Source organism: Micropterus salmoides, unplaced genomic scaffold (assembly GCF_014851395.1).
Source record: "Micropterus salmoides isolate LMB-PRFRI ecotype aquatic unplaced genomic scaffold, ASM1485139v1 Ms_hic_scaffold_17, whole genome shotgun sequence".
Lineage (NCBI taxonomy): Eukaryota > Metazoa > Chordata > Actinopteri > Centrarchiformes > Centrarchidae > Micropterus > Micropterus salmoides.
In genome coordinates, this window is record NW_024040817.1 from 19,219,336 (window position 1) to 19,243,484 (window position 24,149).

Genomic DNA, 24,149 nt, shown 5'->3' on the forward strand with positions numbered 1-24,149 from the left:
ATCCATCATGGTTGGAAAAATATTCCATCTGTTTGATTCCAAGCTCAGCCTGCACAGACTTTCTGCACTGCTTGTCTAGATGCGGAATAGCCACCTGTGAGAAGTAGGTGCGGGATGGGATTTGATATTGTTTGTCCAGTTAATTCAGAAGCTTCCTAAAGTCTTTTTTACCAACTGTGTACATTGGCTAGCTCTGGCGTATTAACAAGACAGGGTTGTTGCATTTTTTTTGGGGGACACATGCTGTATATCACCATACGGCACATTTTGCACGGTGCACATCTGTCGGATTAAAGCCAAAGTGCTTCTAAGCTACCAAGGAGGCATAATTTTTTTTTTTTTTTTTTTTTTTTTTTTTTAAACCTGTCCTGCCCAGCAGCCTGGTATAGAGTATAATGACCTGGATACCATATTGTGCCAGACAGATTTTACTTTAACAAGAGAGTATTAAAATACTCCTTTGTCTGTTTTATTATTTATTTAATTATGTATTGATTTGTCACCGGGCCGGACAGGGGGGCAGACACGGGGATGGGGGGGCACAAACAGACAGCACAGAGAAAGGACAACACCTGCAAGAGAAGGGGAAAGGGGGATGGAGGGTGGGGACAACAGGGAAAAGCTGTGGGAAACACCAATTGCAGAAAGCAACGAAACCTGCAAGAGAACAGAGAGGGGGGCTTGGGGAGGAGAAAAACAACAACAAACAAACACAAACAAAAAAAACAATAAAAAATAATAATAGTAAAAGAAAACCAGCCGAACAGCAGCAATAAACAGCTGACATATTAATGACATATTAAGACAACTAAGAGAACAATGAAAACAAGAAACAGTCACACACACTAAATAAGCAACACAACACAGCCACGAGAGCTGGAATAATAATTAATTTAAATAAGTAACTGAAAGAGAGGCATCAAGAATAATTCTACCAGGGACAACCTAAGTTTGTTTGTGTCTGTGTGTGTGTGTGCGTGTGGGTGAATGTGTCTGTATGTGTGTGTATGTACATGTGTGTGCGCATAAGCCTGTTAAAGAATGTAGTTGTTAGAGAGAGTGGGACGCCACGACTGTAACAGGCAGGCAAGAACCCCAGTAGCCAATAGGGGTGGAAGAAAGAAAAAGAATAAATCAAATCAAAAAAAACAAAGACTCCCAGATGCACCGCGATGCAAACGCAGAAGACCCCGACCCAAATGCCAGTTGACAACGTAATGCCGACGGAACGCAAAAGAGGAAGAGCAGCGCCCGGACCGACCGCGTCGCAGACACAACATAGACCAGTGGCCTCCCCCATCCAGCACCCCACCGCCGCGCAGCAAACAACCACAATGCCCAAATGCCACGCAATCATCAACACCAATGCACAAGTGACGAGCCCAACGCGCACACTGCGCGAGCACGGCGACACCCATGCCCAGCAGCCCCCCGCGAATCCCGCGTGCGAGGTCGGGCAAATGAGAGAGAGCAAACGGAACAACACGACAGCGAAAGCCAGCGGAGAGAGAGGCATAATTTTTGCCCACTAACGTTTCCTCTTTGATCTCTGTTTCAATGTCTCACTAAGCCACACTCATCTTCTTACTTTTCTGTCTCCTCTGACTCGTCTTTCTCTCGCATGCTCACTCGCTGTTGAAGTATGCCACACGTCACGTGGTATGCTCCAAAGGGTATGTTCGTTTGGTGGACCCTTACGCTCACATAGTTTCAAGCGGGCTTTAAATCGAACACAACTAAACCTCATCTCCAGAAAATAAGCAGAATATCGCACACTTTCCTCAACGTTTTCAATGTGAAATTGCAATAATGGCATTGAGTCAATGAATCTTACACACCTATTTCTATTGAAGCACTTTCAGTTGCAGCACATCTCTGGGCCTTGAGTTTCCTAAATCCTAAATCACCTGCTGTTAGTGCCAGAAGCATAATCATGGAGATAGAAGTGTATTGTAATGCTATTGGCAAACCTCCGCCTGTTTTTGAAGAAGATTTGAATAAGATTTGTGGATAAATACTATCCACAAATCTTGGCTCATGTAAACAAATGTACTACATATCATTGTATTTCTGTGTTGCTGATACAACTTCTTTTTTTCTCGTTTTAGGTGTGCCTCATCCAGTTTAAAAGTATTTTTAAGTTGAAGCAACATTTTCTCTCAAGGGCACATAAAGAGGTGAGCATTAAACTTCATGTACACTTAACTTGGTTAATTAGTAATTTTTAAATTCTCACACTGAACCATTCACCAACCAAAATAAATATTTTCCTTGATGGCTACTTGAATGTCTTTAATTTAACTGTCTCATCAACAGCATTATAAGTTATGTGGGTAACTGTGTTGACTTAAAGCTGGAGGCTCTGGACCATTGATTAATAGGCGAGTCCTTTGTTTCACTCAGTGCAGTTGTCCAGTTAACTGTAATCCTGTATCATGAGACAGAACCCATATTTCTGTTGCTATGTTTGCTTCTGCATTAATAAACCTCCTCTGCATGTTTCATCTGTTCTTTACCAACAGAAAATGGAAAACGTCTTCCAGAAAGGTTGTGCTTTTTTCTTATTTAATTTCTTGTTAATCTCTTATCTTCTTGTTTCCCGCACCATCTGTTACTTCGATGGAATGTCCAGTAGATTAACCTTTTTTTTATTTTTTATTTTTTTTTAGATATTTTAAAGGGACATGGTAAGCCTGCTTATTCTTCTTCCTATTTGTTTGGTGCTTGTTAACAAAGTTCTTGTGTATGTCCTAGAAAAGGAAATGTTAAATGCATTTCCTCAGAAAACTGCCATATTTTGAGACCTGCAATGCTTACATCCATATTTTTCCTAACAGTCTTCCCTGCCTTTCCTAGGTCCTTTGCATTTCTGGTAAAAAGAAAAAAAAACAAAACAAGGATTAGAACTATCTCAAATGAGTTGGGGGTTTTTATTGTTTTTTTTCGAGACAACATAATTCACCTCTTCTGCGGGTATAACAAAGAGTGTGACACTTTAACCATAAAGGAGAGAAAAGTGCACATTATGCCAATTTATCACATCTTGCCTCTCTAGTCATGTGTTGTGTGTTAAAGTTACAATTCACTGTGTATAACCCACTTTGCTATATATTCTGTGTGAACTGATGGTATGTTTTAAAGTTACCATGTAACTAAAAACATTAAGGACACCACCTGGGAAGAATGTTAGTGGAAACATAAAATTGTAACAAAACATCAAAAAACGTCATTTGGAACAGCTGTAAACTCTTTAAATGTGGTCCGACAAAACAATGTTTAGCCTAGTTTGTTGTAAGCATACAGAGACCTTTTAGACTGAGACTGTTTAATTGAAGTAACGTAGGCTGTCCTTTATTTGAATAGCACATTTCAACAACAAGGCAATTCAAAGTGCTTTACATAAAACCTAATAGCAACACGGGGAACTATAAAAAGGCAAAAATACAAAATTTAAAAAGAGTTGGATTGAAAATGAAAACAGCACATTAAACTGCTGAAATTCAGACCTGAGTCCATGACTGCGCCAAGGTTTTTTGCCAGGTCTGTTTGTAACTTTGCTAACTGAAGCTGAGGGCTGACTTTTTATCATGTAATAAAGTGTAATATTTTTCTTTCATTGTTGTTTGCTCTATAGGCACCTTTCCCTTTATTACTCCGCTAGCGAAACATGAAAAACATCCCATCATAGGTTAGTAAAGTGTCTTGAATTGCACATGACGTGCGGTACATTAATATTATATTATTTTATTTATTATTATTTAATATTTATTATTTATTCTATGCATTTGTTTTTATGACTAAATACACATTTTTGATGTGTAATTAAAGCACCAGATGGTTATGGACTTATATGGTATTATTCCCATTATAACAAATGTGAGACGATGTTTAGTACTGCTGAAGATGTAAAAGATTCATTATGTCTGAAGTAATTATCCTATTTTAAATGGCTTTCTTGCAGGCTTGTCTCTGCTGACTCTGTGTTTCAGTCGAGAGACAGACACCCATTATTATCTGTGCCATGTCTGTGAGGAAAAGCGTCCCTCAGACAAGATTTTACACCACCTGTCTTCTGGTGACCACTGCAGCAACTACTTTGTAAGTGCTGATTATTGATGATAAAAACTAACCCATGCTTAAAATTTGGAAGCACAATTTTAATTTATTGTATTTTGTATGTCAGAACTACACCAACCCCAATGTACTGCCTTTCTCCTGGCTCCCCGTGATGGATATGAGAGCCTTTCTGAAGCCTGAGATCACAAAGGAAGTCAATGAAAGAGGGCCTGGACTACTAAAGGTTTGTACCTGGAGGCCTGGAATCATACAGTAAATGTATATTGACAACTTAAAGCAGTTGTATTCAATAACTTTATATTAACAATGGATCACTTAACGACTTGTATGTGGAAAAGGGTTGCTTGTAGTGAAAACCCACAAAGAATTATCACCCAACTCTGCAGTTCCCATCAGCTGTATGGAACTTTATAACTCAGATCATTGTTCATTGATCATGCCGTTTTGGTGATATGGGGGTGCTCAATGTCTGATTTTACATAGAGCTACCAGTTTTCTCCCAATAAGTTAATATACAGCCTATTACAATATACATTTCAGTGTTTAATGCTGTAAATAAAAAAATGAGAAAAGAAAAACAGCTTTTAATAAATGTTTTAAAGTGCGCAAGGAACCGCGACGTGCTTACAGCTATTGGCCGCACGGCAGGCATGCAAAACTCTGCACAAGACTGGTGAATGGCAGGCGAGCAGAGAGAAAAGGGTCAACAATGAGACTCAGTTTAGGTGGAAACGTACAGTGTAAGTTACAGTGACTAATGAGCCGAGACTACAGCTCTGCAGCTTGTCAAAATTAAAGCGGAGCTACCATGTGTTACCCCCCACCCCGCTCGCAATCGCCACACACAAACACCGTTCGACTGTCAGTCGACTATAGGCAAGACTTGACAATTGTGATTCGACTATGTAAATCCTTAGTCGGGGACAGCCGTAGTAGGTGGAGACCAAAACGAGCTAAAAGGAGACTGTAGTATCCAATATTTATGCATTTGACTCATAACAGTTCAAAATAGCACTGTAGCAGCAGGACAGAGGGTCAGTGACCTCCTAAGGGGAGAGCAGTGATTGGTGGTTATGTAGGGACTGAACCCTTCTATAGAATTTGACCTCTAACCCCTTGTTTTGTTACCTCAAGATAGTACTGTACCCTTCTATGGGTTTGACCTTTTACTTTGCAGACTCAAACCCTTCTATGGTACCTAACTAGAGACCTAAACATATCCTATATAAGCTATGTTTGATGTACAGAGAGACAGAGTGGCCATCGGGCTGGGTCACTCTCCAAGCTACTGCAGAGCTTGTAATTGATGCTGGAACTCCTTGATTTAATAAATTTTTATGATCAAGAACAGTGTCAAGTGGGTTTTCCTCTTAACACATCATCACAGCATTATTGTTCGGACACCACAAGACACAATATTGGTTTTTGTCAGATGGCTACAAACAAGACTCAAAACGAGTGCTAATGATGATCTGTAACTGCCGGATGTGTAAATGGGTAACTGTTTGCTAATATGTTCATCAGCCTAAAAGGTGAAAACATGTCACTGTTGGGTTTATAGCTTGTTTCTGCTGCGCCAAACAAACTACTGCTACTATGTGTAATGTTCTCTTTAGGTTAAATTAGCACCTGAGTGTGTGATTGAACTGAAACCGGTAACATGGTCATGCTTTTTCTCATTGTCGAGGACACACTACAGTTCACCCTACCACATTATTTCTTACCATTGTATTGTACTTACACAGCACTGCCATATAAAGTTTCTGCAATATTTGTATTTTTTGTGAATAAATTAGAGGATGTTAAATGTTTCCACTACATTTTTTTTAGATGTTGGATTTACCTGGAGATCTGTTTAAAAAGCTTGAAACGAGTACCTACAATGAAGGTAAAGGATTCTAAGATTTCTATATGTAATTTTTGTGTTTTGTTAAATTGTCTGCTTATGAAAATGATCTGATCCTTCTCCCCAGCGATGAAAACGCTTAGTGAAAATGAGAAGCTTCCCAAGCTGTTTGAAGGTGTGTGCACATTTTTCTCAATACACTTATTTCTGCAGATGGATTAATCAGGACTGAGGGAGTTGGAGTACAGTATAGAGTTTAATCTTCCTCTTTACCAAAATCAAACAGTGCTTTGATGTGTTGTATAATTATAACAGCAGCCCTTTGTTGTAAGCACTACTTGGATTGATTGCTTACCCCAGTTAATATCCATCCATCGTCAACTGCTTATCCTGCCAACAGGGTCGCGGGCCCAGTTAATGTATGAAGTTCAAAGTTTGTTGGAAACAGCAGTCAAGTAAACAAAAGGTCCATTTAGTAGCTGGAACTTTCAGTAATATCAAATGATCTTGGTTTCATAAAACATGAACCTACATAGATAACATTACTACATAACATGGTGCTTTAAAAGCTCAAGCCAACATGGACAAGAAGCCTTAAGGTGCTCAGAATTATTTTTAAACTTTAAATATTTTAATTATTATCATATCTTACATTTACTCTTTCTTATTGTCCTTGAGTCTGTGTTTCATCACTGCCATCTTTTGTTCCCCTCTAGCTTTTAAGCCAAACAGGACGATGATACAAACATACCAAAGAGACAGCAACAGGAAGCATCCACTTCTTGGTCAGTAAATGTGCCTAAAAATAACACCTGATGATCAAACATAATGTTTTTAAGTATGGAGAACAGGAAGGGCATGAAAAACAAGAAGACCTCAATGAAATAAGCTATCAATAAATCACTTTTTCTGCCTATTTTTCAATGGGCTGTAACATTAGGTAAAAATTATCCACACGCTTGCTTTCTGGGTCCCTTGGAACAGCTGCTATTCTGTGGCCTATGTGATTAAAACCCAGTCGGACTCTCTGCATGTGCGCTCACTAGCCTCTTGCCTACTGATTTTGAACTGTACACACAGCAACAACACTGCAGCTAACGAAAGTCCACTAATGCCAAACAGACACCTGCTCCCAAACAAACTCTAACACAAACTCTGCGTAAGGATAAAAAAACAGTACATTTTTATGTGCTGAAGCCTGTCAAGCCAAATGAGTATCAGATCAGTGTTGGGTGAAAACACGATCAACATCAGAAAGGCTTGAGTCACAGTGATTTAGTTGGTTCAAGTTAGATAACATTGGTTTGCCGGCTATTGCCGACCATTTCCTAACCTTATCTGGAGCAAAATACTATTGTTGTATGGTTTTCCATATTACGTCTAATGCGACCCAGATTACTATCCTGTGGACCACTGGTGTATGTCAAAGTGTTGATTTTAACCTGCAAGAAAGGGCATAATGGTACAAAGTAAAAGTGGAGTGATTGTTGATACTAGCCTATACTAACCAGCTCACGTTGGCACGGATGTGCCACTGTTTGCTTCGTTACATTCAATTTCGATTTATTGTCGTTTTACCGATACTTACACAGCTTCTTCACCATCTCAGTCACTGTAACTTATGTGACCCACATTATATAACAATGCAACATTTTGGTGCAGGACAACAGCACAGTGGAAGAACAATGTACTACAGTACATTACTTATTGCGGTCTAACTGTTCTAAAGTGTGGCAACAATCTCATTTGTAAGATTCAGTCTAGCTCACTTAGAGCCTGATTAATAAAGGTTTGCGTGAGTAAAAAACGTGCGCAAACTTGATATCACCAGCAAATTAGCACGTAAGCTGATCTACTAATGGTGTGCACGCAGAATGACGTCTTTCAAAAGTGCAAGATGGCACCTGTTGTTCATGTAGTACTTTTGCCATAATGAATATGCAAATTGGGGCATTTGAGTTTTATTGTGCAAAGTAGTGGGAGGGTAACATGCAAATAAATTTATTTGCTACATGCAATGTGATCTACCAAGTCTAAACGCAATCTCATGTGAGTGCAGCATCTGTATTAAATACGTTTGAAAGGAAGGTGCAAACCGCCAAGTGTTGCGCAGAGATGGCTGCTGTTATTGTTACCAGAAGGAGACACAGCCGTAGCGAAAGAAAATGTAGAGAAATTAACAATTATTACAATTAATTATTATTCTATATCCAATATATAGAAATAAAATTATTGTATTTATTCAATGAACTTTATGAATTGAATAGTTTTTTTTGTATTTTCTTTTAGCTTTGGCAAAACTGTTAACATCCATGCCAATAAAGCAAATTTCGATTTGACCTGACGTCTTTTCTCCGTGAGATGGAAGAATTTAGCGTGGCGCTGTGGAGAGCCCCCAGTTGCAGTAGTGCATGGATCATGTGTAAATTTATCCGGCCAGAGGGAACGATCACCAACTATTCACAGCACGCCGGTCGTAATAGCGACACAACTCATTGTAGGTATCGGATGGAGAGGGAATGGGGCGTACAGGGCCAGGGACGGGAGATAGTGGAGCAACCGGGCATGGTACGGACAGTCGGTGATTGTTCCCTTTGGCTGGATGAAGCACGATCTGCTGGCATTTCCTCGTGTCTGGGTCATTCCAGCATACTGTATATGTTTCTGCAGTTTTTCAGGTGTGCTGTCCAAAGTATTTAGTGCACTCTCAGGCAGGATGGTATGATTTCCACATAATCGGGACGCACTTAACGAAACAAACCAAGGTTTTTACGCAGTGGCTGCTTTCCCTACCGACTCTCCATGGCGGAAACCATTAAAACACGTAAAACCCTCATTTAAATACACTCACCTCCACTGTGTTTTCTCCTGTTGTCATCAATGCAATAATTCTTAGTAAATCACCCAAAACAGGTACTAAAATTGCACCTGCAATATTTTAGAATGCACACGCAATCTAGTACTCTTTATTCGGGATGTTAGTAAATCGGGCCCATACTGTTTGTTTGTTTATCATCCATTACATTTAGCTATGTTGACATTGCTGAGCCTCTCCGGTGAAAGACCGAAAAAGAGTTATTGAAAAGCCAGCAGGCGAGCCAACGCCGACTATCCAAATGCAGTCAATGTAACGAGCATAGACCTTCTTGTTGTTCTCTGCGTTTCAGACTCTGCTTGCTCATGAGTTTGAGCAAGTACGCCCCTGATTGCAATCTAAAAACTGCGCCACTTGTAGCTGCTGAAAACCAGCCCCTTTAAGGGAAAAATGTATTTTGTCTTCTTACATAGCATATTAAATTCAATGGATTAATATACAAATTAAATAAATGAATCACTTTAGTTAGTGGAATCTTTTATTATAGTATACCTTGTCGATACTGTGATATTAATACCAATTCAACAAAATTAATTATTACAAAATTAATACTTGAACAAACCTACTCATGCTGGAGAGTTTACTTCATTGTGAACTTCCTCAGCTTTAACTACAATCCCTTCCCCCTTTGTGTCTCTTATTCTGTCTTGTAGGCATGCAGCACCTTGTTGAATGCATTGGTGCTGGACTGACTGAGAAGAGACACTACCTCTGCACGCTCTGCAACCTAACTATAGCCACCCACACGATCATCAAACATGTCCTGAGCTTTGACCACATCTTTTGTTACTTTGTAAGTAGCTATGACATTTAAAGAGGATATTCAGAAAAATCTGCCAATAAGACAAAGATCTTTGTTAAGAAATGTGACTGTATACAGTGACTGATCAGAAGATTTTGGGTTTCTCATTTTTTGATATAAGTAATGGGCATGAAACACGAGTGGAAGCACAATAACACAAGACAAAGCAAGCAAGCTAATAAATTCTTACTTACTAGTCCAACAGTAAAAAGGCAAGCATCTTTCCTGCATTCCCTCAGGTCTTTTAGCTCATGGCAACGAGTAAAGGTCAGTCTGATTTTTACTCTTGTCCGGTCTTTTCTTCGTCTCTCTCTTCTCATGCACGGGACTCCAGTGTTACATAGGGCAAGTAACCTGCTTCTTGGCCCGTAGTGGCAATGAGCGAGACGCCATTCACTATTATTACAAGTCAGTGTAGCATCAAAATGATTTTAAAAGTATTGTTTTAACTTTTGAACAGCAGAGATTTTTGTACAACCAGGACCATAACATAAAGAGGTATGAACCAATGCTCCTCCCACACCTCCAGCAATTCGGGATGTCTGTTAATTTTGGGTGCGTTTGGGGGGGCAGACACCAGTGGACAAGGTGCCTGAAACCAAAGGCACACTATAATAGGAATAAATTTGGAATACCCATCCCACACTGGTCTACCAGCCTTTTGTAGTTTATGCAGTTCAAGCCTTGGGAGACTGGGGGTAATTTGAGAATATAATTGAGCTTCAGTGCGCAGGTAATTTTGTATCAAGAAAAGAGGGGCCTATCTTTCAATATCTGCTTAAAACTGATTCAGCAGTGGTTCAGTGTTGACCTTTTACTATATAGATATAATAATTGGGGGACAGTGAAATCCAGGTATTTGGTGCCATAACTAGGCCAGGAAAAGTTTCCTCTCTGCGACATGACCCTAGGCAGTGCTTGGCCCTAAGCATGCACTTCTCACAGCAGATTTTGACTACCTGCAACCCCTCCTTAGTCATAATCTACAGTAGGTGACAGTCGAACAAGGTGAAACACCTGCATTCAATCCTCCCACTCAAGGATCTAACCACAGTGAGCTTGTTTCTGTTTTCATGACTACAGTTCACTACTTATAAGTGTCTTTTGTGCTGTGTGCTAGAGACAGGACATTCTTATTGTGATGGACTATATTGATGTATGTTTTGTAACACAATTTTCACTAATTCTGCTTCTGTATTTTCCTTTGCTGGTGTTTTTGATGATGCCTTGCTGTGCTTCCTCACTCTGCACCCAAAGCACACGTGCTTGCTCACTCACTCACACACGCACGCACGCGCACACGCGCTACTGCTGAGCCTGGGCAGTTAGGATCACAGTGTTAAAACTCTATAGCTCTGAGTGTATGTGCTCCTTTTGCATCTAACTTTACACTATAAAATAACACTTTAAATGATGACAATGTAGACCACCATCGCTCTAGTAATTAATGATAACAATTTAGGCTATAATGCTCTAAAATAATTTACAACAGAAGTTTTTCACCATGTTACACTGTCTACTTGATGGTTACATGCCACTTGCACCATTTACTGCTGAAGTTCTCTGACCCTAAAAGTTAAAATGCTTGTTAAATTCAGTGATTAAAAATGCATGGGATTTCCTGCATCATCACTGCAAATTTGATTTTAACTGGAAAAATGCACATATGCAATAATTGTGCAAGATGATACCATCTTACTATACATAATGTTGCAGGATATCGGAAGGAATGAAGCATTATAAAGAATCCGCCATGAATTTAATTTTTCCCCTGAATTACTTGTGAAAGACAGATGAAGCCTTTTTAAGGTCTTTATTATGTGATTTCAGAATGAGTAAACATAATTTCTGCTCACTGTCTTCCTTCCCACTACACATAGTTTAACAAAAATTTCGATATTGAAGTCCAGTGTGTGTATTGTGCAATAGCACAGCATTTTCTCACATACCAGTTTGATAGCTTTCGTTTCTGTTTCTGAGAGCTGTACTTCCCCTGGGACCAGAGAACTTTCCCTGAGTCACTTAATAACAGGATACATCTGAGAGGTCATTTCAGGACACAGTTAGCATTTACATTTCAAGCACTTAGGAAGGCAACTATTACTGTTAACAACTATTAAACGTTGGTACATGTACACTGATTGCTGATAACTGATAAATTTAAGGTGTTAAATTTAGGAAATATAGGTTTCCACCACAAATCACTTGCCAGATGTGGTTTATTAAGTAAACAGTTTGACTGCACAGTCACGCCAGCACTACATTATCTACCCTAAACAGAGTTGTTTTTGTTCTGATGTCTGGTTGAGTAAGAAATCTACCACAACTGAAATCACTACTGTTTGTTTTCCTGTGACATAGTTTGTGTATTTGACATCAGTTTTAATCTGTGCAGAGAGCATGGCACCCCTCTACTTTGTTGACAAAGGAATGCTACCAGAGCTACAACAAGGACTTTGCCTGCATGATACTTGATCTAGCAAAGCAGACAGAGGAAATTCATGGTACTGCAAACACTGATATGAAGGTAATAGTATTTTCCAAAGTCTCTATTGCAGGCTTCCACAAATGGATATTTTGTTGATATTAACGTGAAACTATTGTTTTACAGCAAGTGAACCTGGAGCCTGGTACATCAGTGAATTTCAGTCGTTATGCAGAAGGTATATATTTTTAATGCCTCAGTTTATGTTGTATTCCTCTGAATGATGTCTTACTAATTAAGCTTATGGTGGCTTGTAGCTTTGAAGAAACTGGAATCCATCACGAAGGAAAACAAGACCAGCTTGATTACAACCGTCAAGCCAGGGAACAAGCTGGGTATGTATTTCAGTGTAAACTAGTTGGATCTGTTTGAGGCTGTTGGTGTTACACCAGTTGGGATTATGTGAAATGTCTGCTGTGTAAAATGATAATAATGAAGGTTATTTCCCTCAGTGGATGGATGGATGGATACTGTCAGAAGTCTTAGTGTATTAAATGTGACCACTGTTTTTAAGACTAATAGCTCAGAACCGGGCCAGATATCAGATCTGAACTCATTTCCCCACGCTTTTGTATGCACTCTCTGGTCAGAGCATTTGTCGGGGGCTCTGGGTCTTAATAGACTTTTATGCCTGTATTCTTGAGAATTTTATGCAAGTCCAATTTGGGATAGAATAAAATGATGTTGCCTTTACCCCAAATCTACTAGAGGAGCAACAAAAACACTCTACAGGCCATTTCAATAAAAACTGTATTTGAAAAGATATGAAACAACAATTCCTATTTTCACCAAAAAATAGGTAAAATTACCAATTCGCTGCAGAAACTCACTCATTAACTCCTAACTCCTCAGGCTAGATGAGTAATTAGTATTAGGATATTATGATAGTATACCACTAAAACATCCCACTACCAAAACTGGAAAACTGTTTTACTGTATTTAATATTAGTACATAATGTTAGGATGTTATATAGCCTTTATTAGTATACTAGTCCTAGCTGTACTAGTCAGGGGCCAACAGAATAATTTAAACTAGGCAGTAGCTACAGCAGGTTTAGAATAACAGGAACAATGTTGCTTTTAGTAGTTTGTTTCATTAACCCAAAATAATCTGACTTGTGGTTAGTCTCTAATTAAATAAAAAACAGTAAGCCATGAAATTAATCGCTCATTGATACCTGTTTATCTGTTAGCTACCTTATTTGCGACTGATATAATGTTCTTACCATATCACTTATGCTTTGCCTGGGCTCCGGGGGCTTTGACTTTTATTTTGCTGTTGCCCTCATCTCTGCTGTCTGTCTCATGTTCACCCACCTGCCGCCGCCATCTTCACTGCTGTCTGATTAGTGGCGGTAGAAGTAGCTGCAGCACCAAAAGAAAGCTCTGTAATTTTGAGGCACCACCTTTGCACTTGGTCGAATGTTTTTAATCCATGATTTTTTTTTTTTAAGCACATATAACTGGGTTAGGAGTTAGGTCCGTGTTTCAGCCACTTTATTATTTCAGTTATTGCTACTAGTCCATCCATCCATCATCAACTGCTTATCTTGCGTACAGGGTCGCGGGGGGCTGGAGCCAATCCCAGCTGACATTTGGCGAAAGGGCGGGGTACACCCTGGACAGGTCGCTAGTCCATCACAGGGCTACTAGTCCTATTGTTGTTACTATCATTAACATTACGATTATTACCATAAACACTATAAATATCTGTACCATTATTCACTCAGTCCAAAGCAAAATAACCTTTACTGTCTGTACCTCTGTGTGTATATTGTGTAGGCTGCCCCCCCCATCCCTCTCTCACACTCACACACACACACACACGCCCCCGCCCCCAACGGTCAAGGCGGATGGGCGCCCACCCTGACCCATTATTCTGCCTCTTAAAAGGAAGTTTTTCCTTGCCTCTGTCACCTAGTGCTTGCTCTTCGTGGGAATTGGTGGGTTTCTGTAATTAACATCACAGAGTACGGTCTAGACCTGCTCTTTTATGAAAAGCACTATGAGATAACTGTAGTTTTGATTTGGTGCTATATAAATAAAATTGAATTGAAATTTAATTGCACTTCATTATGTTCTGATGTGTAGTGTGTTATTGACTGACATAGCACTGGACATAACTGTCTGTTATGTCCCAGTACCTTTTAACATGTCATTAACTGGATCCTGACACCATTAAAACCAGGAAATGTCTAATTGCGTTTTTTCTAATGAAACATCTTCCAGTTGAGGTCAACTGACAGAGCTTCTCTAAGCATGCAAACTTAACATCAGTTGATACACTGAGTACATAAACCACATACATTTTACATGTGTATGTAATATAGTGTACACACAGGTTACACTGAATGAATAATTAACTATGACAACTGTATGTTGTGGTGTTAAAAGATCACTTCTGCGTCCTCTCACATGTTTTGGCTGCATGCATAATATCATTTTTTTTTTTTTTTTTTTTTTTTTTTTTTTAAAACACCTCCATTGCAACCCTCTACGCAGGAATAAGCGGTTGACGATGGACGGATGGATGGACCTCCAGTGTTTTAAATAGCGTCTATAATAATACTTAAATCTTATCTCAAATTGTTGAAATAAAAACATAATTTGATAGATTCGTGAAAAAGAGACAATGTATATTTTTTTAACTACTATTGTAAACATTTTTTTAATTGAACTTTAACAATATGGAATTAACAACTCTACTACTATGTTTTTTCTTTGTAGAGCGTCATACTGCGTCAGCAGGGTCTGTAGCAGTGCATGCTACATTATTCTACAAAGTTCGCTGTCAGGTAATAAACTATCATAACAAGCTGGATATTACTGCTGTACCAAATACCAAATGTTGCTGGACATTAAGAAAACAAGTTTAATACAGTGGACTTTGTTTCCGTTGTTTGTTCTCTTGTGGCAGAACTGCAATATGGTCTTTACCATAGGTCAGTATTTGAATCATTTGGCAGATTTGCAAAACTGGAACCACAAACGGGTAGATCAACATTTTTTATATCTTTCTAGTCAAAATAAAATGATTTGTGATTTTTGATGATGTGCTATAAAATATGACTTCCGTTCTTCTCCAGATGTTGAAGAAATCCTTTCCTGAAGGTACATTGGACTTTTCTCTGATTTCTCTTATGATAGTGTATTGTTAAGATGATTTAAATGAGATTATTAATTTCTCCCTTTCTTACAGCTGGAAGAGATGACCAAACAGGTACACTTTTCTCCTTCTGTTACAACATGTTGCAACACTTTGAGACATTAGTTTAAAGCAATACAGAAACTGTATTTGTCAAAAGGTTAGAAAACAAATAAGTCTGTCAGCTTTAAAAAAAAAAAAAAAAAGTACTAATAGTAATAAATTAATAAAGTACTTTATTAATCCCAATAGGAAATTATACTGTCAGCTTGGAACAAAAAAACCCAAAGACATTGTGCAAAACACTTAAAATAAGTGTGGTGATTTTTACTGTACATAGATGCCTGTGTTACACACAGTGAGCTTTGTATTTGAATTTCCAGCATTTCCTTTACAGTGATTGATGGTATCACAAAAAGCATTGGCATGTGTTTTTCTGTGTTTTCGGCCCAACTTCTGAGTTGACGACGTGGCAATTCTGCAGTTCCACTCTGACAAATAACAAAGGAAGGAGTTTACCTCATATATATATATACCTTGCGACTGTCTTATCTCGTCTCCTCCTTTTCATGCTGCCTTGGGCCAAAGCTGTTTCTTATCAGTTATTGTTTAGCAAACCCTCTGCTCGTTCTCCCACAGGCCACGGCTTGACCTTTTTAGTAACATTTGTTAACGTTCCCACTCTGAGGCACCTTTACACAAGATTCTGATTTATCAACATAGTAGAAATTAAACATGGTTATATGTGCATGAATAATTTGCAGTTTCCCTCACAATGTTCAAATCTGTTGTAATTTAAGAAAAATTTCCATAGATTTTGGTATTTATTCAGCTCCTTCTCTTAACCCTCCTTTCCTTTTTTAATGTTAGCATTCACACCCTGGCTGGACTTGTACACGTACACCCGAGGGAAGGAACCAGCTGTTGGTGAGCTGACCCACTTACTATGGTTTTGTTCGGTGTTAAACTGAGAAACATTTCATTTCTTAATTTGATTTTGTTTGTTTAGGTGCAAGCCTGATAGTGACGTGTATCACCACCGAGATTCAAATGAAACCTATTTATGTGTGCTTTGCTTGTGAGGACTCTTTCTCGGATTCCTTTCTCAAAGAACACTTAGACTCTCAAAAACATCTCATACTCACATTGGTAAGCTTTTGTTTGAGTTATTTCCATATGTGGCTTGTGTTTGGACATTACTATGACACAAATGCAGCTGTGTGTGGGTACTGGCGGTATGTACACTATGTACATAGTTTTTAGTTTTATATCACGTCTATATCAAATTCTGACACAAGTCAATAGCTGCCACATTGTTGGGTGTCCTTTCTTTTTGTAATTAAGGTGATCAGATTTAGAATAGTTTAGGTTTTTCTGGATTCCCACAAGCCCTTATGGTGCCTTTATAAGCCAAACTGTAAAAAAAAACTCTTTCAGGATTCCATTTAAAAATAACAATTCATGCAAGGGCCGGAAACACAGTAATATACAGCGAAAAATATACAGCGAAATCCAATGGGAAAAGCTTGTTTTTTTTGGCCACTGTCCTAAATTATGGGGCGGCTGTGGCTCAGGAGATAGAGCGGTTGGCCGTTAATCGGAAGATCGGCGGTTCATGTCAAAGTGTCCTTGGGCAAGATACTGAACCCCGAATTGCCCCTGGTGGCTGTTCCGCCAGTGTATGAATGTGTGTGAATGTCAGTTCAGTTTCTCTTTGAGCACTTAGGCTCAGTGTATGAATGTGTATGACTGGTGAATGCAGATGTAGTGTAAAAGCACTTTGAGTGGTCAAAAAGACTAGATATACAAATACGGAGCATTTACATTTAAATTCTTAGGTGTACCAGAATCCCTGGCGTCTCCCTTTTGCCTGGGAGAAACCTCTGGATATGAATTTCTTGAGGTCAATGGCGTGGGAAGAGGAGAAGGAAAGAGGATCACATCAGATGATGCTGAAGGTAAAATGCCAATTCAAATATTTTGTATTTTCTTACTCTGGTGTTTACATCTGTGTATACATATACAAATGTCATTATACCCGCATCATAGCATACAAAGTAACATTCAGTCTTAAAGCTAACACCACCACCACCAGAGTGAGGCTTCTTAATGTAATAGAAAGGTTAATTTCCTGTAATCATTTTCTCTAGACTAAATAATTTTCTTTTGCCATTACTTATTAAAAATGTTTCCTTTCTCAGGTGCTTGATATGCCATACTGGATGTTCCAGAGGCTCATCCCACCTTCTTACCCTAAAGGTACAATTGGTCTTGCATCAAATTATTCAGAGGTAGTTAGGGAGACTGTATCTTTCCTCTCTGCACTTAAACCCTTGTTTTAGACAATGCAGGAAATTATGCCACTAATTAATGTACCTGTACATTTCCCCACACTGCAGTTTTATTTATGATGTAAAAATTGTGACCAGTGCTCTGTGAGATTTTATTGAACTGGTTTTGGTCATACTTGCCACCAAGCCTACTTGCACAACATTAAAATCCAAAAAAATTAAACCTGTAGCAGTCTAACATAGTTTTGTGTTTTGTTCTTGATTTTGTCTGTAGTGATGGAGAGACTTGAACTATACCACACTATCTTAAAGCGTGAAGGTTAGTGCTAAAATAATTTCTTTATTATAAGATAAATGAAATTATTTGACTTGTTTACTTTCATCTGACTTGTCTTTCTGCTTTTCTGTCTGTGCAGTTCCACGGTGTGAAACATACAGCAAACTCCAACAAAACGAGAGATTTCCTTTGCTTGGTGGGTACCACTAGGGAGAAAAAGAAATCAAAAGTGTTGTGGTGGGAGATTTCTTTAGCGAACGCTCGTAATAAACTTTAGTCAGCCAAAAGATGAGAACTTCAGGCCACTTGTACACTTTATTGTGATATCACAGAACAATACAAATGCTGACACAACTGAATAAAGCATATGGTTTTATACCATGTGTATGTATTTCTAGCAGCTTTGTTTGTTCCTTTAAGTTCCAACATCTTTCTAATTTCTTTTCTACCCTCTCCCCCTTTTCATTTAAAGCTGTAGCCATTCTATCTCTCCCTGATGTTATCCATAGCATTGCCTAATGAAGCCTGAATATGTTTTCATATTCTGTCTTGTGAATAAATATCTGGTTATTAAATCCTCAAACGTTCCACAGTTTGTTTGTTTTTTTTTAATCTGTAGTCATGTTCAAGCATGCATCATATCACTGAGGGCTATAACATGTACAGGGAGCATGCCCTTGGTCACGCAATTTGCGGCGCTTCAGCAAATTTATTATACATAATTTTACCACAGTGCACTATGGATTTCTTTTGACTTTTCACCTCGTCATTGCAGGTCATCAGTTCATGGTCAGTTACAGTGTGGCTGTCAAATGGCATCCGTCCACAGAAAGGGAATCCCTGTGTTTGCTCTGTGAGAGGAAGCTGTCAAAAGATGAATATTATGCTCATGTGTTCAGTCGGGAACATGTTGGAACATTTCTGGTGAGTATTTTATTCCAAACGCTTCTCATGCATGATTTTTCATTAATGGTGACCGTTACTCTTATTGTTGTTGACCTCTACCCAAATAGTGTTGTGCAAAGGCACACAAACAGCACAGTAAATAAAAATCCTAAAGGGTGAGACATCTGGGTCTAAAAAGAGATTAGACAGACACTGGAACAATAATAATAATAATAATAATAATAATAATAATAATAATACATAGAATGCATAATAGCATGTAAAGTACAGCATTTTGAAATAAGTGCAGCAGTGCATAAATGTGAAACAAAGTGCAAAAAGAGGTTTCATATCTACATTAGGAAAGTCATAGCTAGTTAGAAGCAGTTTTTAGCTTGCAGGCTTTCCAGATATCTATAGTTAGTGTGTTTCCTAGCTTTGGGGTGTAACGGTCAAAGGCTGCATTTTCTTTCTGCTGTTTGTGGGAACCTCCTATAAACCGGGAGTAGGGGATCAGAGTGTTCTTGAAAGCAAGTTGTGAACAAGGGAGTCAGCAATGTAGCTTGGTCCTAGCCCGTTAAGAGCTTTGAATATCAGGAGGGAGGACCTCCAAATAAATTCTAAATATTGAAGGAAGCCAGTGCAGAGCAGCTAAAACAGGACTAATGCTTGAAATAAAGGCATGAATAAGTTTTTCTGGATGTTTTTTAATTTATAAATAGTCGCACTTGCTGTGTTTCTAAGGTGTAAAAATTATGTTTTTGTTTCCTTCTTGAGTCAATTTCCCCAGATTATTAAACCACACTAGTAGGATTTCAGTTTTGTCCTTGTTTAACTTTAAGACATTAACGTACCTCCATTTATTTATTGCCAAAAGTAGTAGAAAAATGTGCTATGCTTAAGTATGTTAAACTGTTGCGAGCGTATAACATTTTCGGTGAACTTATGAACTTATAAAACAGGACCTGGTGCATAGAAAGAGCTAGGAAATGTCTACGTGACTTGGTCATTCTTTGATAAAGATTATTCTAACAGTAAGGTAGTTTATAGCTGCAGCATTATTTGGTTCAGCAGAGTTGTGCAGTAGCTTATCACTTGCATGGAAACATACATTGTGCTCTCTGATGATGTTACCACGTGGCACCATATATATTGAGAATCATAATGTACCAAAGAAACTCCCATGTGCAACCCTGAAACAGGTCTCAGACATTGTTTTAGTAAGAGCACCTTCAGTGCTGTTGTATTGTCTAAAGCCTAATTGAGATTTATTCAGGTAATATTTTCTTCGAGAAATGAGTTTATTTGCACTGGAACCAGTGAAAATAAATAAAGTCCCTTTTTACCTTTTCAAGTATCTTACTAAAGATTGGAAGGTTAGATATCAGCCTACGGGTGGTCCTTGCATTACCGTTTAGGCTGGTTTTTTGTTTTATTTTTTTTTAGTAAGGGTTTTACAACAGCTGTTTTGAAGGCATCTTCAGGACATGACTACAACCACTATTGAATACCTGCTTAAAAAATGCTCTAGATACAGGGTAATACATGAGGTGGAGGAGTACTCCGTGTTAGTCTTGGAAAGGTCAGTTGACGTAATACCGGTGAAGTTCTGTTTTTACAGGATTTGGTGACGTTACGTGTGTTTACACCAGCAGCAATACTGCCACTAAGCAGGTTCTTCACAATTTGATGCGGAGAACAGTGTGGTGGGGGAATAAAAGTAAACACTTTCCAGCATTCTCTGTAATAGTCTTGGAAAAGTAATCCTTTCTTGCAAGACATATTGCTTTATTATAGACAGTCATGGCTTCTTTGTATACTGTATTAAAGTTAACTGTAAGCCTTGTGTCCCCCTATTTTCCTTCAGCTGCTCTACAGATTCTGTTAACTAATTAACACTGTTTTTGTTAATTTTTCAACCATATCATTTAAAGAGCAGTCATAACTGTATTACTCATAATATTGGAGAACTTTGCTTGAGCCTTGCCATCTAGGAATCTCTAACTGTAAATTTTTAAAATTTATTAGTTTTTGTTAATATTAGGTTGGCAAATTCAGGGATGGTCAGAAATAGATCATCTTAATACTGAAACATTATCAATGTTTAACCCTGTTTTTATAAGCTAGTTAAGACTTTTACCATGCTAATGAGTGGCTTCATTTACATGGTGGTGAGTTCAAAGCTGTTCAGTAAAGCTTGAGAGCTTTGGGGTCATTATTTTAATATGAATATTCTGAGAAATTTACCCAGGTTAATGCCATTACACACACTGGCCAACTAACCAACTGGCCCATACGATATTGACATTTTGAGAAGTAATTCAGTGCAAGTCTATGGGAGAGAAATATTACAGGTTAGACTATTAACAAAGGGCAATTTATATGAGATCTAAGGAAACCTGACTGCTCTTAAGTGGAAGTGCTTGCCCTTAGAGATGTGACTTTAATAACTTATGAGTGTATGTATAATGTCAATTGGATATAAGAATATAAACATACTGTACATGTATGTGTTTCACTAATTATTCAGTAGTGTGCAAAAGGCAAAACCCTCCAGCCAAGCTTCTGGCAGCACTGTGTGGGCTCTGTGGTGCAACTCCTCAGAGTGGTCAACCCTGGACACGACAGGGAACAGGCCATGTTAAATTTACTGCCCCTCTTGTGTCACTCATCCTTTCAGTGTTTAAAGAACTAATTTATTTGGTTGTGGTCTGAAAAGGGGGATAGCTGTCTGACAGTGAATGCACTAATAATGGAGGGGTCCTTGTCAATGATTTCATACTGTAAGTTACTACACTAAACCCAAGAGCCAGCACATTTACAATTAATTTTACTCTGGTTGCTTCTATGTAACGTTAGAAAGTACACGTTGCTCGAATCCAGTGTTATCTTTATTTCTATTAATACTTTATATCATACATAGAAGCTTATATTTTAGCTTACTCAATTTTAGTTGCCTAACTCTAGCATTAGCTAGCTTAGTAACGTGTTATGTCACTGTTGGACATGCTGTGGTCACCGGGGGGGGACGAGAGAGGGCAGGTATTAAACAGTCTATGGTATTTGCACAGATGCCATGAGCTGAAATGCCAAACTTCTGATAAAAAATGTCAGTTGTTAAACTTGATCAGATATGGTCTTGATTTGAGTTAATTTTAAAATGTCCATCATCAAAAGGGATTATTAAATATGTTGTAACTTAACTGAAACAATATTGGTTATTGGTACATGTTTGTCCTGTTGAAAACTGTTAATACTAAAAACTGTAGTTTAAAAACAATTTATTGATTGGTAACATTTTTAGGTTTTTAAAAGGCTGACGAGAACAGACATTTCTGTCAACCTCATTAAAATGCTTTGTCAACAGTTGTTAAAGATAAAGTTCGCTAAAATGGTCAGTAATTTGTTGCAGTCTGTTTAGTCTATGTTCATCTTTCTCATTTTATAACGTTATCCATAGCCGACTACAATAACTACAGTTATGTTTATGGACAATGACACTACTGTACATTTTACCATCAAACTACTGTTTTATTACTACTTAATTCATTAGACAAAATTCAAAAATTAAACATGTTACCACTGTTGGACCGTGACTTTAAATTACCCTTTTTAAACTATGTGTAGTCCTTGGTCCTGCGTGTTCTTTCATGAAGCAATTGGAGAAGGTGTTTTTGGTCCACGTTAATCAGTTTTATTACAAGTAAATGAATAAAGCTTACAGAGCTCTGGGTCAATCTTCCTTTGTCTGACAAACAACAAGCTGTATCAGTTCATGAAGTCTGACTGGCTATCTCTCCCTGACCCAGTGTTTTAGTATACATCCTCACCTCATAAAACAATAAAACAAAAGTGTAGGTCAGTCCATGATTGGCCCACGTCCTCTGACCCCAATGTTTGTCCTCTGACTCAATGAATCATCATGCTGTTGCTGGGCAGATTATGAGCGTAGTTCCTGAAATAAGATATCTTGGAGAAGAGATGTTTTGTACCACATTCCAAACCACCCCTCACCCATTGTTCAAGTGTCCTCATCTGATCATGCAGAGACCCCCTGTTTCTGCACCTCTCCAAAAAACACACACATCAGGTCTAGTTTAATAAATGATAAACCAACATATAAACTTCTACCTATAAAATACATCAGAGATCAATATAAGAAAACACAATAATTTTGGTTACCCTGAGTAATAGAAAAATCATACTATCATAATCTCTCACCACCCAATGCTAATTATATTATGAATTATACAGTATATTCTTATTCTTTTTTCTGTTTACATGTCTTAAAATGTGTCTGTCAATACTGTTTATTAGCTATAGTTGCAAAAAACACAACCACACAAATAAGTACAATAATGTACTAATATAATAATGAATAGCTATGGTATATTGGATATTGTACACATGGCGTCAAATGACTGTTTTAAATGTACCACAAAAACTGACTAGACATTTTTGTGTGTGTCTTTGTCTGTGTAGAACCATTTCCACCCAGGCTCGCTGAACTCAAGCATGGATGCAGAGACCTTGTTGGACTTGGCAAAACAGGCCGCACGTATTCATTCTGTATCACATGCACAGGTATTCTATACTAGAAACTGAATTTACTATCTTTGTGGAGTGTCTCCTCCAGCCATGCGCTAATGCTTTTGTTCCAATATTTTCTGCCTTCAAAGATCATGGCGTTGGAGACGCCCATCTGGGAGCCATGCTCCTACCGGAAAAGTGAGTGTAACTATTGTGAACAATGTTCCACATGGTCATCTGTAACTGTGAATTGGTTTCTTGACTTTATTATACTGTTTTGTTCCAGCAATATCCATCCTGGCATCTGTGAAGAGGAGAGAAGGCAAAGGAAAGCTTGAACCTGAAATAATACCAAAAATGAAGCTTTGTAAGTCAAGCCTGATATACTAGCTAAACATTTTGTTATGTAGATGTTTTATGTTCAGTATGACCTTTACTAGTATGGTTTAGGCTTGAGTGGTGGCATGGTGGGAGATTTTGTTTGTTTTTTATATTTAATTATTATTTGGTGTAGCAGTTAAGAAAAATATCATGAGGGTACATTTGGCTTCCTGGAAATCCTCTACTATTAATCTGTTCACCTCATCCACTGATTTCTTAACTTGGACAGCTCTTTTTTTGCTGTTTGTATTGCTCACTGGATGGATACTTGATAAACCATTGCAAATGATTATAATCAGATTCATTTTTTTAATGTCATGTTTCTCAGCCCCCAGAAAAACTTCAAAAGACATGGACAAGGACCATGTGAGAGACAACAGTCAGAAAAACGGCAGGATGATGGGGGGCCTGAGAAAAACTACAGTCAGAAGTCCATAGACAATAATGAGACGACCATGAAAAAGATTTCAGTAGAAGCTGCTGCTGAAATCACCAGTATACACTGTGTAGGTGCGCAGCTGGCAAGAAGACTCATACACAAAGTGAAAAAGAGTC

General features: G+C 38.3%; 1 protein-coding gene across 1 annotated transcript; it reads left to right on the forward strand.

Moving 5' to 3' along the window:
* Positions 1-2,086: 2,086 nt before the first annotated feature.
* On the forward strand, positions 2,087-24,104 carry LOC119907235 (the record flags this gene model as incomplete). Its single annotated transcript, XM_038724957.1, is given in 28 exon segments — positions 2,087-2,177; positions 2,523-2,547; positions 2,670-2,687; positions 3,635-3,688; positions 3,962-4,098; positions 4,184-4,300; positions 5,908-5,965; positions 6,051-6,098; positions 6,640-6,708; positions 9,452-9,591; positions 11,996-12,127; positions 12,212-12,263; positions 12,343-12,420; positions 14,813-14,880; positions 15,003-15,077; positions 15,172-15,196; positions 15,285-15,305; positions 16,101-16,157; positions 16,240-16,379; positions 17,069-17,188; positions 17,432-17,489; positions 17,796-17,840; positions 17,938-17,994; positions 18,574-18,722; positions 23,166-23,267; positions 23,363-23,411; positions 23,500-23,580; positions 23,923-24,104. Coding segments are annotated over 27 exon segments (2,082 nt in total). The 5' UTR covers positions 2,087-2,177; positions 2,523-2,525.
* Positions 24,105-24,149: the final 45 nt, after the last annotated feature.